Source organism: Aureobasidium pullulans (assembly GCF_000721785.1).
Source record: "Aureobasidium pullulans EXF-150 unplaced genomic scaffold scaffold_42, whole genome shotgun sequence".
In the NCBI taxonomy this organism is placed as follows: Eukaryota; Fungi; Ascomycota; class Dothideomycetes; order Dothideales; family Saccotheciaceae; genus Aureobasidium; species Aureobasidium pullulans.
The window spans coordinates 1-17,379 of NW_021941062.1; the positions used below are offsets into that span (position 1 = coordinate 1).

Genomic DNA, 17,379 nt, shown 5'->3' on the forward strand with positions numbered 1-17,379 from the left:
AATTGTTAAATTGGATTAAGCACACTACATTAGAGATATCCTCTCTATGTATAGTATGCAATAGGACAAGACAAGAAAGACAAGCACCCTAATGAATGGATATAATTCTATTAGGCTAGCAGAACAGGCTAATCTAAGAACCGATTAAAAGGGATATTAGACATTAATTAGGAAGCTTATGTATCTTGCTATTTTAATAAGACCTAACATTTCTTTCGCTCTTAGGAGACTAAGCTAGTACCTAGGAGATCCGGCTAAATTCTATATGTCTACTACAAGGCATATCCTTAAGTACTTAAGATTAACACAAGATTAAGGACTTATATTTAAAGGAATGAACCGGCCTAGACTAGTAGGGTACTCTAACTCTAACTTTGCTTCTATAAGATCTAATAGGTTATCAATTCTTAGGAATGTATTCATAGTTGTAGATAGTCCTATTAGTTAGATGAGCAAGAAGCAGAAATCTATAGCTACTTCTACAATGGATGCTAAATACATGGCTATATGTGTAGTAGCAAAATAGTTACAATGGATTGCACTTACTCTAAGAGATATAGGCTCTGCCTATCTTATAGGAGAAAGCGCATTCTAGCTAACACTTAAACAGAAAATGAAGTATATAATTACTTCCCCTATTCTTATTAGAGGAGACAATTAAGCTGCCCTTAGTTTGGTTAGAGATGCACAAATCTCTAATAGGTCAAAACACATTAATGTAGCCTACCATTACTAGAGGGATCTCCTTAAGAAGAATAGGCTTAAGGTTAAGTTTGTAGGAACAACTAACATAGTTGCTAATGGCCTTATAAAGCCATTAAATAAGTCTCCATTTAAGAGGTTTGTTAGTTTACTAGGCATATAGTAATGTGTGTATAGTCCTAAGTAGGAGAGTTGAAAATAGTGCAGTCCTAGCACACTTAGAGGAGTTACAACTCTATTACAATACGGTAAGGTTCTGTTATAGATAGGTCTATAATAGGCTACAATAAGTGAGGGGATAACAAGGTTAGCTTAGCATCCTAACGCCTTAGTAGAGCAGGATGCTCTTAATAGATTACGCCCGTAGATACTCTTCTTCTCTTTAATTAATTACTACGCTATATACTATTAGCACGCTTTCACTAGCAAAGGTCGCGTCTCTACCTTCGGTTAATTCTATAGGCTCTAGGATTACTTCCCTACGCTAGCTAGAGTATTTTATGCACCCGTTGCACGACTTATTTCAACTTTTAGCTTAATTTTTAATAAGATGCCTAAGGCTAAAAAGCTTAGACTTATGCCGGCGGTTTGTTAATGAAGAACTTAAAGAATGATTTAAGGTTACTAGCATGTCCTTATACTCTCCCTAGAGCTTTAACATCTTAAACTTAGAGTGTTGAAGCTAAACAGGCTTATGTGCCTAGAGACTCTTAATATATTCCTAAGTAAATGCAGGATATAGAACAAGGCTTACAACATATGCAGTTAAATGGTCCGTTAACTCATAATATTTGTTAAGCTTTAACTAACCTTAGTTAATCTAAACATAGAGAGTTGCATAGTAGTCTAGCTAGCTACTTAAAGCTTAAGTATGTGCTTTAGTAGCAGCTTAAGACTATAGCAGTTAAGAGACAACTAGCTATTAAGATAGGGCTTCGAGGTTTTGTTAAGATAGTTCTTAAACTTATAGAGTAGGGGGTGTTAGTAATGGTCGAGAATTAGCTCCCCTATTGCGGGTAGCTCGTTAACCCCTTCTTAAAGGCATAGCTAGAGGTAGCATCTTAGATGTTGCTGTTAAGGAGGCAGGTTTAACTAGTAGTTAATAGGCACTAACAGGATTTAAAGGTGCAACAACAAACTTTTCCTTAAGATCTTTAAAGTGCTTAAGAAGACCTTCCATTATAGGGATAGTCTACTAGATTAAGCCCTAAGCTCCACCTTTGCTATAGCCTTAAAGGATTGTTGTTACCTTATTAAGAGGTTAAAGGATATCCTAGTATTCCTTTAAGATAGCCTAGTCTAAGGGGTGCAACTAGTCATTAAGTACTAAGGGTCGTTCCTTAAGTTTTAATTAAGGCATTACCTTACTAGGATTATTGCGATGCTACTAGGCCTTAAGAACATCCCATTTCTTAGCAATTTCTTCTATAAGAGCTTAAATTGGTCCTTGCTGTTTAACACCTCTTTTAAGTNTTTGCTTAGATAGGTTTAAAGCGCTTGCCGATGCGAGCATAACACTTTAAACATAGCTAATAGTACTTCTTATGTCGTTTTAGGCCTATTAAGCTTAAGCTTAAGCTTCTAGGTATAGGGAACCTTTCTATAACGCGCCAACTATAGAGCTAAATCTAGCTATTAACACCACCTTTTCTAGAAGTATAAGGGCCGTAGTCCTCGTAAACATTATCGAAGTTAAGAGAGTTATAGTATGAAGGTAGGGGTATTAGTTTAAGTGGATCTTTAACAGCTATACTTTAGAAGTCATTAGTTCGTTATTAAGACGGCGTAATACCTCGTTAGGACGTTAAGGGGGTAGTAGAAAGGGGCGGCGATGAACTTCGCATTAAAAAGGATGAATTAAGCGTTGTTTAGGAGGTTATGTTAATGGATATTAATAGATGTAGTATGGTAGAAGTGGTATAGGGACGCAGAGGTTAAAAGGTTAAGAAGCTAGTTAAGCAGAGATTGACGACACTATTCCTAATACGGTCGGCAACTATACCTAATGCGGTAATGCCAAGCTCTTAGACTGGATATCCAATGGATATGAGGCTAGATATGGACTGGATTGGATACAGACCTATATCCATATCTAACCTATATCCAATGTCATATCCATTGGATATCCATTTGGATATCCATCCAGTCCCAGCTCTGATCTCGCATCCTTGAGCTTTCGAGAGTTGAGCAGCTATCTCGAGCCATAGCTTATGGTCATCAGTCTCTATCTCCACGATTCGATTTCCGAAGAAAGCCTGCAGAAGAGACTTGAGTTTGCTTGGGATGTGATTGTTCAAATCCTCTCAACCAGCATTGTCCGTGAGACCTTCGATAAGGACTGCGATCACAAGGCTCATGTACTCGCAAGTCAATTGCATTTCTCATGTTGATCCTCGATCCTACAGCGAGACTTCAATCAGTACACGACGGTCATTAAAAGGGTTCGGTTGGAGGTCATGACCAATGTTCGGCAGCTCGGACGCCTCGGGACTTCGGATTTCGCAACATTCGCTCTAGCGTGCAACATGTGTTTTGCGAGACCCCGAGAGTCTGCGAGTACGTTGTGGTATAGTTATGGACCAAAAGCAAACGCTCAACGCCAACTAATGCATAAACTCCTCATCCTCTACTACAAGAAACTCCTCTACCCAAAGAATTCATCAACAAGATAACCAAATCACATGACAACACACCTCTTCCCCTGCTCCTGATGATGCAAAAGATCCTCTCTAACACCTCTTCCAATCGTCGGAAGGACCTCCCCTCCAATCCTATCTTCCAATTGCTTTTTCTTAGCAAACCATGCTTTCCTCCCCGTTCCCACGCTCTTACTGCGTCTTAGATTCGGCGAGTCGTCTTCTCCGTTGGTGCTGCTTCCTCTACCTGTCCTGGTGGAATGTGAGGTGTGAAGGGCGCGAGTGTTGGACACGGGACGGGAAGAAGGGTCGATGGCGGATTTGGAGCGATGGGCGAGGGAAGGGCGGTCATCGACGGGGGTGGGAGCGGCGGGTGGAAACCAGGCTGTTACTTGATATCCCACATTACCTGCAGAGGTAGCGGGACGTGGCGGTATAGTGCCCGTGCTGGAGGAAGCACTGATTGCTGATACTGCTCCAGTAGAAGTTCGCTCGGAAGTATTGGTGCTTGTAGGCATTAGGTTGTTTGCTGCTGCATAGTTCACTGCTTGCATGGCGTTTACATGCGGAGGACGATGTTGGATATGATTCGTAGGTTCATCATGGGCTTGCGGGTCAGATGCTGTTGTGCGAGGTCGATCTTCGACAAATCGTTCTTGAGGAATTAAAAGTGAGTGTCGGAAGTCTTGTAGACCTAGTCCTTGCATCATCTGTGGAGCCCGCATGTGTTCGGGACTTGTAGGCACCGTTCGATTTCCTTGCGACATCTCTGGTGAGAAGAAACTCAACGTTCCGCCACTTTCCCAGCTAGGTTGAGAGCGAAGTGTTGAGGGGACATGCGGTGTTGATAGCGCGTTTGTATTGACCGTCTCCCAAGACGATTGAGTACGTAATGTCCTAAGTGTTCCAGATCGCGCAGTAAGTGGACTAGGGTTATAATCACTCCTTGTGGCAGATTGTGCGAGAGAGCTGATTGGACTGATGTTCTGGTGGTAAGAGCTCATGTGGAGAGGAACTGCAGGTGGAGACAAAGTTGAGGCTGGCGATGGGAATCGATGATCGTGAAAAGTCGGTGGCGCTGTAGCAATCGCAGAAGGAGGGGTACTGGTCTGCTGCACGAAGCGTCCATGGCTTGGTATATCCAGTCCTGCAAGAGCACGGTATTTTCCAGGTAGCGGTTGATTCGGAAGCTCGGTATATGCAGGTAGCGGGAGATCTCCAGGATGATCAGCTTCCGCTTCTTGCTCCTCGAGGGTTTGAAATCGATGTGCATTGGCGGCTGTGGTTGCACGTTCGATCGACATGTATGATCGAGGCGCACCTTGCGTGTATGGTTGCTCAAGCGACTCAGCGGCCAACTCGCTTGATTCAAGCAAGTCAGGTAGAGATCGAGTAGCATCAGCCGACAGTGATATGACGGACGAGTTTACTCGTCGGTTTCTCCACGGCGACGTATGTACTGCCATTCGCTGCATCGACCCAGCTGGACTGCCGTTCCGATATGGAGAGCTCTCTTGGCGCCTTGACACGGTCGTTGCGGCTCTTCCGAGTGAAGGCGTCTTCTTTCCAAGCGTATTGCTTCGGGTTGAAGTCACTGTCCGCCTTCGCACCAATGCAATCTCATCAGCAACATCCATTTTCTCCTCCTCAAGCGTCACAGGCGGAGCTTTGCCGACATGGAGAACAAATGTCTGCCCAGGTTGGCCAGCGAATTGTGGGTCAAAATCGAAAAGAATGATTCGACCACCTTCGACATCTTGTACGCTCAACTCTGCTTGGTCGGCATCAAGAAGGGAACCTGGACTGGTCACAACCAATCTTCCTCTGATCTGATGAGGTGAGTGGGCAGAAGCTGGCAAGTTTAGACGTGAATGGACCCAGCGAAGGTCCGTAAAAGGGCACCCATACTCTTCGTCTAGTTCATGGTCGATGCTGTGTGCTTCGACTTTTGTCGTGCCGTCCTCGGCATCGTTGGGTACTATGTAGAGACGGACTGTGCGGTCATTCACAATCATGGCCACAATTTTTCCATGTTCATCAATGGAAGGACAGTGATGTATTGCGGCGCCTAGTCCTCCACATGTCGATAGCGGAGGAGAGATTGCAACAGGAAAGTCGACCTGACTGTAAAGCATGTCTTGGGTATGCAGCAACCCAAAGGTGTCCTCGAGTCCGTTCCAAGCAAACAGTGTATCGTTAGCCATGGATCCATCTTCACGCATAAAGGTGGCATGACTACTATTTTTAATATTCTGCGGTTCTAACATTCCAGTACACCAAGCTTCCTGAAGCTCTTGATGGGAAGGTTCACCAGAAGAAGTCGAAGGAAAGATTGGTACCGAGACAACCAGCGTAGATGAAGTGAAGATGCGAGTCGTTGTTCCGAGTAAGGTCGAATCATCTTGGGAAAAGACCAGCTTGTCCATTTTTGGGGCCCTCACAGCACGACGGTCGGTGATGAGAGCGTTTGGAGCCAACGAAAAGATCTCGACTCCACCTTCGTATGCAGCAGCGAGAAGACCACCGGTAGAAGACAAAGCGATGGTAGAAGTCGGCAAGTCTGTCCTGACAGTCCTCACACGACGGGCATTGTTGTGCGACAAGTCATAGACATTGACAGTATGCTCGTCGACCAGCACAGCAAGCACATTCGCCTCGTCGCAAATCTCGACAGCCAAAGGACGCCTACGCAAGGCATATTCATGCGACACGTTCACAGGCAAAGCAGCAGTCTGGAAGACGAACAGTCTGGCCGAATTGTAAGCAGCAATTCTTTTTCCAGCAGGGGACAGCGAAAAGGCCAAGGCTTCACCCTGGGGAGAGGCAGCCGATGCTGTGGCTGTATTTGAGACAATCTTGACAACGTGTATCCGGGGCTTGTTAGGCTCATCCTCGTGAATGGACTGCCAGCTATACCGTACTCTTTCCTTCTTACTGGGCACGAATGTCGTAGGAGTCTGAGGTTGCGAGGAGCGGACTGAGGTGTGTCTTGACGGAGGAGTCGTTGGCGGATCATTCTTGAAGGTCGAATGCGAAACGTGAGAGTCTGCTGGGTCGTCGTCGCAATCAGGAGCTGGAGAGATCATGCCGGAGCTTCTGACGCTGGCATTGTCTCCTCGGCGGCTAATGCTGTCGTCGGGTCGTATACTATCGGCATCATAAGAGTATGCATCGTTGTAGGCCATTCTCTGCACATGTCGTAAATGCTGTCTTGTCTCAGCTTGTCATGGTAGAGAGCAAGAAGAGAGATGTTTCTTTCTCCTGCCAGCCTTCAGCAGATGCAGCCACTCGATCGACCGAATTATCCAAGATCCAATAAACCGACTTGTCAACAATATGCACGCTAAGCTGCACGGAATACGACAGCAGCGGAGAGGGAATGTTCAAATCATCGGAAACACTTGCCAGCAATAAAGGAGAAACATGGCCGAGAGTCTAATCGCCCATGTCATGCCCAGAACTCCGCACCCGCCGCCGGCACGCCCCGTCTGCCGAGACGAATCATCGCCGTTGTCGATCCCTGCCCTAATCGTTGATCGGTATTCCCGGCCGTGCATCCTTCTCTGCTCCATCATATACTCTACCACTTGTCGAGCACGCGAAGTCGGGCTTCTCTGCTTTCCATTGCTTCTTCGACACGATTCAGTCAAGTCTACCAGCATGCTCGTCTCAGAGATGATGGTGTCTCAATCTCAGCCTTGCCTCGCCGAACTCCGCAATGTCACACTCCGCATGCACCACCTGAAACACCCATCTCACCTCTAGCCGTCCCTCATGCTTTCTAGAAGGAATGGACTTGTTCGCTGCGACCGGTCTTGTGGAAATGACATGCACGTCCATGTATAAGCAGCAGACGTCACTGTTGATGTACTGCATCGAGAGATAGGATAAGCGTCTGCATGCATTAACTACTGCTAGGCGTCTTGAGTCCCACAATCAAGCTTCTGAGACAGCGCTCACATCACCATCCCTCTGGCTTTTTGGCCGTCGCGACACCGAATCGCTGTCCCAGAATGACCCACTCCGCCACGACGATGGCATATCTCATAGCCATGGGATCGCCATTCTTACCAAACGCCTTGGCTGTCAGTCCCTTGCATCTCTCCCAGTCAACAAAGCCCAGCTGCTTGATGTTCTCTTCACTGATAAGCTTATCCAGGAGCTTGTTCAGTGGACCCCCCTCGGGCCAGGTTGTCGGTGCAGAGTAGGGGTGCTTCTTGCGTTCATACAATTCCTTGGTGATGAAGGGTTTGGAGGCTTCTCGAAGTACCCACTTCTCTGTGAAGGTCTTTGCTTCAGGCTCCCAGCGCAGCTTGGCTGATGGCGGCAGATGATTGACGTACTCTGTCAGCTTATGATCAAGGAAAGGAGTACGTGCTTCAATGCTGTGCGCCATCTCTGTGCGATCTCCTAGACATGTCAGGAAGATGTTGGCTAGATGTCCTTTTGACCAGACATATTGCGCTGAGTGGAGAGGATGCCAGGAGTCTGTGATCAGATTACGAACGCGACCATCTGCATTGTTGGCGATTGTGACTTGAGGGTCGCATTTGCCGTAGCAAGCTGCCCAAGGCGCAAAGATGTCAAGCTGGAAAGCCGCCATACTGCTGACAGTAGTAATGTCGTTGAGCATGCGGCGAGCAACAGACGGACCTCGATTCGAAACATCTGCACCAACAGAAGTGTAGTAGTCCACAGCTGCTTTTTCTGCGAGGTCGAGCTGGTTTTCGCGTTCGCTCTCGGGCAAGGTGTTGTGTTTGTCCCAACTGAAGTCATGCTCACGGAGGTAATCCGGCAAATACAGAGGGTAGCCAGCAAAGTTTTCATCAGCGCCCTCACCAGTCAAGACGACCTTGAAGCCTAATTCTTGTGGCACCTCTGAAAGCGCATACTTGCCAACAAAGTTGAAGTCGGGATTGTGATGTTCGCAATGCCAGGTAGCATCCTCGAAACGCTTTGCCAGCTCTTCCTCGTTCATGTGCTTCTTGATGTAGCGGACACCGAGCCATTCGGCTGTACGATTGGCGATGGCAGATTCATCAAAGCCAGACTCTTCGTCGAATGCGATACTGAAGCACGAGACGCGGTCTGTAGCATTGGCGCTGCCCATTGATATTCCCTGCTCTTTGACCAGATGTGTGACCATGCCAGCGATGACTGAAGAATCGATGCCACCACTGAGGTAGATGCCGACGGGCACATCGGCGCGAAGTCGGATCTTGATTGCGTCGAGCATGCGTTCGCGGACGCCCTGGATCATGTCTTCGGGGGTGCGAGCATCGACGGCATGCTTGTCTGGATAGCTGATGTCCCAATACGGGCGTTGTTCAATGTGATCGAAGGACTGGCATGTAAGGTAATGTCCAGGGCGGACCTGCTTGCGTGTCAATACGGTGCTCTTCGCATTCCCACGATCCAACATACCTTGGCAATGCCCTTGAAGAGAGTCCTCTCGTCGTGATTCCAGCCAGCATCGAGCAGACTCTTGACGTCCCACTCAGGCTTCCAACCCAGAGGCAGGAAAGCCTTGATCTCGGCAGCGATCAGAAGTCGTCCCTCCTGGATGGTCCAGAACAGCGGCTTGATACCGTAGCGATCTCTAGCAGCAATGAGGAGCTGCTGTGACTCGTCAAATATGACACAAGCAAATTCTCCTCTCAGGTGATGGAGGAAGTTCAGGCCGTAATACTTGTAGAGGGCAATGGCGAGCTCAGAATCCGAGCGACCGCGGAACTTATAGTCGGTCTTGGTCTCGAGGTCTTTGCGGATATTATCGTAGTCGTAGAACTCGCCATTGACGACTGCATGTACGGTGCGGTCATTGTCATGGAACGGCTGAATACCATCGGGAGACAGGTCATTGATGGCTAGACGGACATGACCAAAGGCTGCGGAACTAGAGGTATTAGTAGGAAGTTGGGCAGGGGTATAGACAGGGTTCATGTAATCAGAGGACCAACGCGCTTGTCATTGCTGATCCACTGGCCGCGAGAGTCGGGTCCGCGGTGTTTGATCTGGTCAAGAGAAGCATCAAGTTCGGCGGCGAGCTTTGTGTGATCTGCGTCGCCGTTTGTTTGAACGCCGGGTATAGCCTTCTTGACTTGTGCAAGTTCAGGAAGCTTGTGATGGGAATGCTGCAGGGCAAGGATGCAGGATATGCCACACATGATGACCAAATAATGTAGATGACGATCAAAGAATATCACCCAGGGTGCAGTAGGTTGGTGAACAGATGAAACGGGTAGACGAGGATGCAGGAACGAGGGAATAGGAACAGGAAAGATCAGAGAGGGGTGGGCAGAGACATGGATCAAAGGTTCGAGGTGCTGCAAAACGAGCCAGGATGGGCAACAACGAATCGTGATGCAACTGGCAGGCGGGTGACGCTGACGTTTGGGACGGAGCGAACCTACCGTTATCGCAATTGCCAAACGGAGGAAAGCCGAGGGGACTGTTTCAGCAGCGGGCTGCTATCGCAAGACTCCTGGCCAGTCGTGAGGTGCTGAGTACTGCGAGAAGTGGTGCTTGTGAAGACTGCAAGGAACGTGACACTAGCTCTCTGTACTCGGGCAGACGGTGAGACGCTTGATGCAAGAAACAAGCAGCCCGCATGTTTGTCTTGATCAAGCACCAGGAAGCAGGATGGAGGAGTCTGGAAGGTTCCGGGTAATGTCGGTTGTTGACTGGCGATCGGAGGTCGGTGGCAGCGACCGGGATTTCGTCATGCCGAGGGCGTGTGGAGGTGGCACTTTGAGGCTCATAAAGGCGGCGGCGACCTTTGAACTGAAGCTTTTGCTGCTTCTTTGACGCCCGCCTCATCCAAACAACCGCCCACACACATCCAGCACAATGGCGTTCCTCATGCGCCGACCGTTCGCCGTGACATCTGCGCTCAAGCAGACACCCATCACATCTACCGCCTTCCGCGCCTTCCACCAGGGACCCGTCTCTAAGGCACCCTCCAACTTCAGCAACAAGTTCGCCTCATCACGAGCAACTTTCCGAAACGCCTTTCAATCCAGCTTCCGTCGCAACTATCAGCAACCCGCGGCGTTCCCCAACCCTGCCGCCTCTGGAAACCTCACTCAGCGCCTTCTCTATGGCGGTGCCATCTTCGGTGGTACTCTGCTCGCCATCAAGTGAGTAGTCATGAACGGGCTTGGAATGCGCCACTGGTACTAACAACAATCACAGCCTCGTCTTCAACCGCGAGACCAGAGATGATGGCGGCATGCCTCCGTTCGAACGCTCCTACCTGAACGACACTTTCTTGCACACTGGTCTTGGTATCGGAATCATCGGTATCGCCGCTCGCGCCCTTCACAGCAACGGATGGAGTTACCGTCTCATGGCCGCTAACCCTTGGTTGATTCTCGGTATTGGTCTTGTTGGCTCCATCGGTACTATGATGGGTACCCGCATGTGCCCTCCTGAGAAGTGAGTTGCTCCGGATCCGCTATACACGACCCGCGCCAAAGACTAACACCCGTCTCAGCTACGTCGCCAAGTACGCCCTCTGGACCGCCTTCAACCTGACCCAGGCCGCCCTTTTGTCTCCCCTCATGTTCTACAACCCCGCCATTCTCGCTCGCGCCGGTCTCTACACTGTTGGTCTGATGGGCAGCATCGCCTTTGTTGGTGCCACTGCCAAGCAAGAGAAATACCTATACATCGGTGGCCCTCTCCTCGCTGGTGTCGCTGTTGTCGCTCTGTCTGGTCTTGCTCCTCTCGTTCTCCCCGCCACCGCCACTCGCGCTCTCATGTTCACCGAGAACCTTTGGCTCTACGGTGGTCTCGTCGTCTTTGGTGGCTTTACCCTCTACGACGTTCAGAAGGTCCTCCACCACGCCCGTCTCAGCGAGCGCGGTCTGATCAAGCGCGACCCCGTCAACGAGGCCATCTCGCTTGAGCTTGACTTCATCAACATCTTCGTCCGTATGGTCCAGATTCTGGCCATGCAGCAGAACAGAAGAAAGTAAACCACTCCCTCTGATTCACCAACGTTCTGATAACAACCGAGCATCTTGTCTCCGTTGTTCTTCTGTATTATCTGGATTGCACCATTCATACCTATTTCCTTGTATTTTAGCCTCCCTCCTCTTGATTGTTTCGATCAATCATAAGAAATGATACACATGTCACAGCCAAAGTACGTACTTTCTCAGATCTGATCCGTTTCCATAGTAGTTGTGAAAGGACTCTACCCTCGCTTCTCGAAGATGGTCATGACTCGCGGCACGCATCTCATCAAAGCAGGGCTAACTTCGCGACTACCACTAAATGAGATTTTAGAGTCATCGAGTCGTCATGGTTGTATAACTCCAAGTCTCTTTGTTAACTGCCACTGATTCCTTAGCTCTCTGACTCGCCTCCTCAACCTCTACACGAGCTCGCGGAAAGTCTGAAATTGTACTGGTATGCTTACTCCACTGAAGAACTTGTCAAATCTTCCAGAACCATTCCCATGCATTCAATACCTTCTTTCGGCGATGGATTTTACGGTCTATATGAATCAACTCTTTGCAATGCTGGAGATACTTCCATGCCAGAGCAGTGGAGGAAGGTTCCAGAGGTTTTGAATCATTGGGTGTGCTTGAACTACAAAGACTGGCCTCTCTTTGATGTTCCAGAGCAGTCGGAGTCGGATGCAAACGCTGCACCGAAGCGATCATTTGATGACTGGATGGAGTTTATATCTTGTGGTCGTAACAAAGCTTGACTTCACCAGTCATTCTCACTGAGGGGGTGTCCCCATACTCACGTTTTGTTGATTTCATCATCGACCTCAAATAACTACCATAGAGCTATCGATGGTCATAGAAATCCAATGTAGTCTTATGCTTTCATTTGAACTTATTGGAGCTCGAGAAGGGTCGCTGTTACTTTCCCATTCTGCTCTGAAGACTCCGTGGAAACTGTTGACGGGTCGTTGTTGCTTGGTGCATCTTGCAGAAAAGGTCACCTCGGATATCAGAAATCTGTCTCAGCGGCTCAGCGCAACAATCGACGGCATGGCTCTCATCCAAGGTATCATTTGATTCACAAAGCATCACCACAAGTGGTTTATGTCGTCAAATGCTCTGCAGTAGCCGGATAAGATCATTGATTGTATCTGGAGTGCTTGTAAATGATATCACCCTGGCCTCTAGCACTAAAAATTCTTGGTCCGGCATATACTGGCCGCTGACGACAGCAGTTTAACACGTCTGTGGAAGCCGCGTTCTTCTTACCCGGTCCCGCCAAACACTGTCATTGAGCCTTGTCCTTCCTAGACATCGCGGGAGATTCGATGTCATACATTGAGCGGAAACGGTTTCTTTTCGCCAATGTCTCTTGGCCTCGAAAGGATCACCTGTTTCCCCGATAATTTCTCTTGTTCTCACTCTCGGTCTTCTTGCCGGCCTCGGTATCGCTTCTGCAAGGTCGCTCCGGTAGAGGATACCATGACCCCACAGAACATTGATGGGAAGATCCACAGACAAGTGACTGCAAGACTGGTTGATGAAATCTAAGATGCAACATCACTTGGCGACACGAAACCGCCACAGGACCATCACAGTGAGGATCTGAGTGAAATGCCCGGCTTCAAGGCATACCTTTAAGCCTCAAAGAGACAAGCACGAAGACAAGGAGTTTCGCATCGAACAAGCAAAGTCTTGCTTTGTCCAACTCTCGCACAAGACTGTCAAGACAGCCGTTGCCAGAAAGCCATCTCGTGTGCCAAGTAATTGGCAGATGCGACGAAGGATCCTCAGCTCTAACATTCGACCAATACTTGGTATAGGGACGGCAAGGATGATCGTGCTAATCGCTGACCGTTGCCATCTTGATCCTTCACACGCGATGATACTTGCAGATCACACAGGTTATCCCCATGGGGCCTCCAAATCTTTATCATTGTTTCTCCAGGCCAAGACGAATAGTAGCACAAGTGCAGCTTGGCGAGTGCATGGCGCATGAAAGCATACCGCAAAATGGATGTAGGTCTGCGGGGTTGAGTATATCGGTATTGCCAGTTTGATCATGTCGTTCATGGATGTTACCTTGGCTGAACGAGTTGGAGGTGCGGGATAATTGACAGGTGGTACAATATATGGATGCGAGAAGGAAGTGGCTGAATACAAATAGGGGAGCATGGTGCCCAAACATCCTCCAGCATTCCTCCTCAAGCATCGCTCGTGTATTTGAGCCTTTTGTCGCCGCTCTTCTGTTTCTTCTCTCATCACAGCGCAAGACTTTGGTCAGCATGTCGACATTCAACGAACTTGCCGACCCAATCGCTCAGGGCATTTGGCCAACGGCAAAACAATCCTGGTCCGACCTTTTCAAATGGAAGCAAAGAGTGGTTGTCTATAATGAAAGCGGCGAAACGACAACTGAGTGGCAGACCCCTCCAAGGCTCAGAAACCCCTTCAGCCTCATGGCACAACTCACCGCCATGAACTGGGTCTTCTTCATCGTCGGTCTTGCCGCCTGGACTGCTGATGCCTTCGACTTTCATGCCTTGTCCATTCAAACTGTCAAGCTGTCAAAGTACTACAAGGTCACCAAAACTGACATCTCCGAGGCCATCACTCTCACACTACTGTTGCGATCTGTTGGAGCTGCCATGTTTGGTTTCGCCGGTGACAAGTATGGTCGTAAGTGGCCGATGGTTGCCAACATGATTATTCTGGGTCTTTTGCAGATTGCCACCATCTATTCTACCACTTTTAATCAGTTCTTGGCTGTTCGCAGCTTGTTCGGTCTCTTCATGGGCGGAGTGTAGGCCTTTTCGACCTCCACCACCACAATCTCCATGGCTAACATTATCATAGGTACGGAAATGCAGTAGCCATGGCCCTCGAAAACTGTCCTACCGACGCACGTGGTCTCATGTCCGGTATCCTACAACAAGGCTACTCCATGGGCTACGTCTTCGCCGCCTGCGCTAACCTCGGCGTAGGCGGCGCCATCGAGACCTGGAAAACCGTCTTCTGGATCGCGGCCGGTCTTTCAATCGGTGTCGGCCTGATCCGCTGCTGCTTCCCCGAGTCCAAGCAATTTCTCGAAAACAAGAAGAATGGGCATAAGAAAGCTCCTGGGGCCTTTTGGCAGGAGACCAAACTTATGCTTGCGCGGCAGTGGAAGATGTGTGTTTATTGTATCATTCTGATGACGTGGTTTAATTGTGAGTGTTTGAAATACTTTGGTTGATTTGCCCATGCTGACTTTGCTACAGATTACAGTCACACTTCGCAAGATAGCTACACCACTTTTATGCTTACACAGAAGGGTCTGAACAATGACGGTGCATCTCGCGCATCTATTCTAATGAAGACCGGAGCTTGTAAGCCCATCGATGGTCCCGGTTCTTTATCACAAATGCTAACATGACCCCCTTTCAGGTGTCGGAGGAACAATCATCGGCTACCTCTCCCAATTCGTCGGCCGCCGGCGTGCCATCATCGTTGCGGCACTAATCTCAGCTTGTCTCATTCCCGCTTGGATCCTCCCTCAAGGCGAAGGCTCCCTCTCAGCTTCCGGCTTCATGATGCAATTCTTCGTCCAAGGCGCTTGGGGTGTCGTAAGCAACCGACGTTCTTTCCCTTCCAGAGCTTTTGCTAATCGCACCAAAAGATCCCTATCCATTTGAACGAACTGGCACCTCCAGCCTTCCGCTCCTCGTTCCCAGGAATTACCTATCAACTGGGTAATATGATTTCTTCACCCTCGGCCCAGATTGTCAATGCTATCGCAGAGTCAAACTTTGTCACCGGAGCTACGGGTAAAAGAGTAGAGGCTTATGGACCTGTGATGGGTATTGCGACTGCGATTATCGCACTGGGTATCGCTGTAACTACTGCTTTCGGTCCCGAGAAGAGAGGAAGAAGCTTCGAGATCCCTGTTGCTGTTGATATGATGCAGACCAAGGATATTGAGGAGGGAAGGGATAGCATGGATAAGCATGAAGTCAATGAAGAAAGAATCGAGAAGACGGAGACTAGATAAGCAGCTGCTATAATTAGTGGTTGCCCAATAGCTTCAATGTTATTCCGTCACCTCAAAACAATGGTAGACAATCTTTGCATTTATCCCTGCCTTTCCACATCGGACCTAGACGCCCTTCCACTTCCCCTTGATCAAATCCGCCGCCTTCTCTGCCATTGCATAGACAATACTGGTCGGATGTCCATTAACCTCGAATGGAATCGCACTCGCATCCACAACTCTCAAATTACTCACTCCGTATACAATCATCTCTTTATCAACCACACCACCCAATTTCCTATCCATCATACCAGCAGTGCCTACACCATGCCAAACCGCCGCTCCAGAAGTGTTGAAAAACCCCCGATATTGCCGCTCTGTTGCATTTTCCGGCAACACATCAAACCCAGGATTCGTCTCTACAGGATCCAAAAAAGAAGACAGCGGAGGTGTGGCGTACAGTTTTCTGGCGAATTTCACCAGTGCGACTTGTACTTGGAAATCAAAGTCGAATTGGAACCAATTGGGATTTATGAGTGGTTTAGCAGGGTTGGTAGCGTTGATGTGTACTTCTCCGGATGACAAGGGGAGAGTTTGCCAGAATGCTGCGAAAGTGGGTTGGAGGATTAATTCTCCGATGGGGACGAAGGGGTTGGAGAGTAAGTCTACTCTGGCGTATAAGCGTGCGCGTTCTGCGGAGGGAGTGGTTGCGCCATTGCTTCTTGCTGCGATTTCGGCGGCGTAGGAAGGGATGGAGTGGCGGAGAGATGTAAGGATGGAAGAAGTATTGGCGCCGAAGAGGTCGTGGGCTGTGACGAAAGCGTAGGTGGGGATGTTGGTGAGGTCGTAGGTGAAGTTGTTGGTGATGCTGGTGTTAAAGGCTATGTTGTAATTGATCTGGTCTTGCATATGGAGACCGACGCCGGGGAGGTCGACTTTGACGGGGATTGAAGCATTGGCTAAGATTTTCGAGTTGCCTATGCCTGAGGCTTCGAGTAGAGTTGGAGTTCTCACGGTGCCTAGGGAAAGAATGATCTCGCGAGCTGCATTGATAGTTTTCTCTTCTCCATAGGCGGTGACAACGTCTACTCCAGTTGCAATCATGGATTTCGAGGATGAGTCCTGCTTCAACTCGAGCTTCAAAGCTGTTGTATAAGTGAAGACTTTCAAGTTCGTCCTATTGGCGATGGGTGCCAGATATGCTCTGTTGCCATCCTCGCGAATAGCTCCTTGATCGAGGTTATACTCGGAGGGCTTCAAGAACAGTCCAGGGAGCGTTCCGGTATTAGGATCTTGATTCCATTCAAAACCCAACGACTGCCATGTTTGGTTAAGAGCTTTGCCAAAGGCACCAACGTTGAGAAGCGGGGGCCATGCGATATCCAAAGGTCCGTCAAAGCCGTGGTACCCAGCATTGTATGTTGCACCCTGTGCTTGTTGACTTTCAGGTGGGATCTGTAGGTTCTCGCTTTTTCGAAAGTAGTGGAGGATTGATCGCCATGTCCAACCAGAATTACCCACAGCTTCCCATGTCTGGTATTCTTGCATTGCAGGGCGAAGATATGTCCATCCTGATACATGTCAGCAGCACATCCAAAGAGATTGTCAAGGCCAAGTCGCGACGAAGTTACCATTGAGATTGCTCGTCCCACCGAGACATTTGCCCGCATGATAAGGCTTGACACTGCCATTGAGGTGCTGCTGCGGAACAGTCGTGTATTGCCAGTCCAAGTCAGTGTTGCAAGCCGGGCAGTCCCCATAGATGGTCCTGGCCAAAGGATTTTCCAGAGCGGAGCCACCAGCTTCAATCAATGCCACAGAGACAGACTTGTTCTCAGACAAGCGATTTGCCAGTACAGTACCCGCGGTCCCTCCACCGATGATTACATAGTCAAAAATTAGATCTTGAGTGGCTGTCGCTTGTGCAGGCGGAAGCAGGGCAGAAACGACACAGACTATGCCCGCGAGATGCAACATGATGGCGAGCAATGGGATGAGAGATGATGAAAAGGCTTACGGAAGTGACGCGAGATCTATATCTCATCTGTTCAGGCTGGAACCGATGATCCCC

The 17,379-nt window shown here is 48.8% G+C and overlaps 5 protein-coding genes across 5 annotated transcripts; 2 read left to right on the top strand and 3 right to left on the bottom strand.

Annotated features, from left to right (window-relative positions):
* Nucleotides 1-3,021: 3,021 nt before the first annotated feature.
* On the bottom strand, nucleotides 3,022-6,803 carry M438DRAFT_350205 (uncharacterized protein). Its single transcript, XM_029906578.1, has one exon. The coding sequence runs from the start codon at nucleotides 6,521-6,523 to the stop codon at nucleotides 3,380-3,382; it is 3,144 nt and encodes a 1,047-aa protein (XP_029754897.1). The 5' UTR covers nucleotides 6,524-6,803; the 3' UTR covers nucleotides 3,022-3,379.
* A 17-nt stretch (nucleotides 6,804-6,820) lies between these two features.
* Nucleotides 6,821-9,505, bottom strand: M438DRAFT_410012 (asparagine synthase; the record flags this gene model as incomplete). The annotated part of the gene is made up of 3 exons (XM_029910060.1): nucleotides 6,821-8,712; nucleotides 8,763-9,226; nucleotides 9,295-9,505. 3 exons carry the CDS (start codon nucleotides 9,503-9,505, stop codon nucleotides 7,300-7,302), a joined length of 2,088 nt encoding a protein of 695 aa, XP_029754898.1. The 3' UTR covers nucleotides 6,821-7,299.
* A 682-nt stretch (nucleotides 9,506-10,187) lies between these two features.
* Nucleotides 10,188-11,317, top strand: M438DRAFT_360250 (uncharacterized protein; the record flags this gene model as incomplete). Its single annotated transcript, XM_029907418.1, has 3 exons — nucleotides 10,188-10,477; nucleotides 10,533-10,775; nucleotides 10,834-11,317. The coding sequence occupies 3 exons, from the start codon at nucleotides 10,188-10,190 to the stop codon at nucleotides 11,315-11,317; spliced, it is 1,017 nt and encodes a 338-aa protein (XP_029754899.1).
* Nucleotides 11,318-13,584: 2,267 nt separating this feature from the next.
* M438DRAFT_369980 (carboxylic acid transport protein) lies at nucleotides 13,585-15,329 on the top strand (the record flags this gene model as incomplete). Its single annotated transcript, XM_029908144.1, has 5 exons — nucleotides 13,585-14,102; nucleotides 14,156-14,508; nucleotides 14,560-14,667; nucleotides 14,726-14,904; nucleotides 14,958-15,329. The coding sequence occupies 5 exons, from the start codon at nucleotides 13,585-13,587 to the stop codon at nucleotides 15,327-15,329; spliced, it is 1,530 nt and encodes a 509-aa protein (XP_029754900.1).
* Nucleotides 15,315-17,327, bottom strand: M438DRAFT_307438 (putative glucose oxidase). The gene is made up of 2 exons (XM_029902299.1): nucleotides 16,940-17,327; nucleotides 15,315-16,879 (listed from the first exon to the last, which is right to left on the bottom strand). The coding sequence occupies exons 1-2, from the start codon at nucleotides 17,283-17,285 to the stop codon at nucleotides 15,435-15,437; spliced, it is 1,791 nt and encodes a 596-aa protein (XP_029754901.1). The 5' UTR covers nucleotides 17,286-17,327; the 3' UTR covers nucleotides 15,315-15,434.
* Between the last annotated feature and the right edge of the window lie 52 nt (nucleotides 17,328-17,379).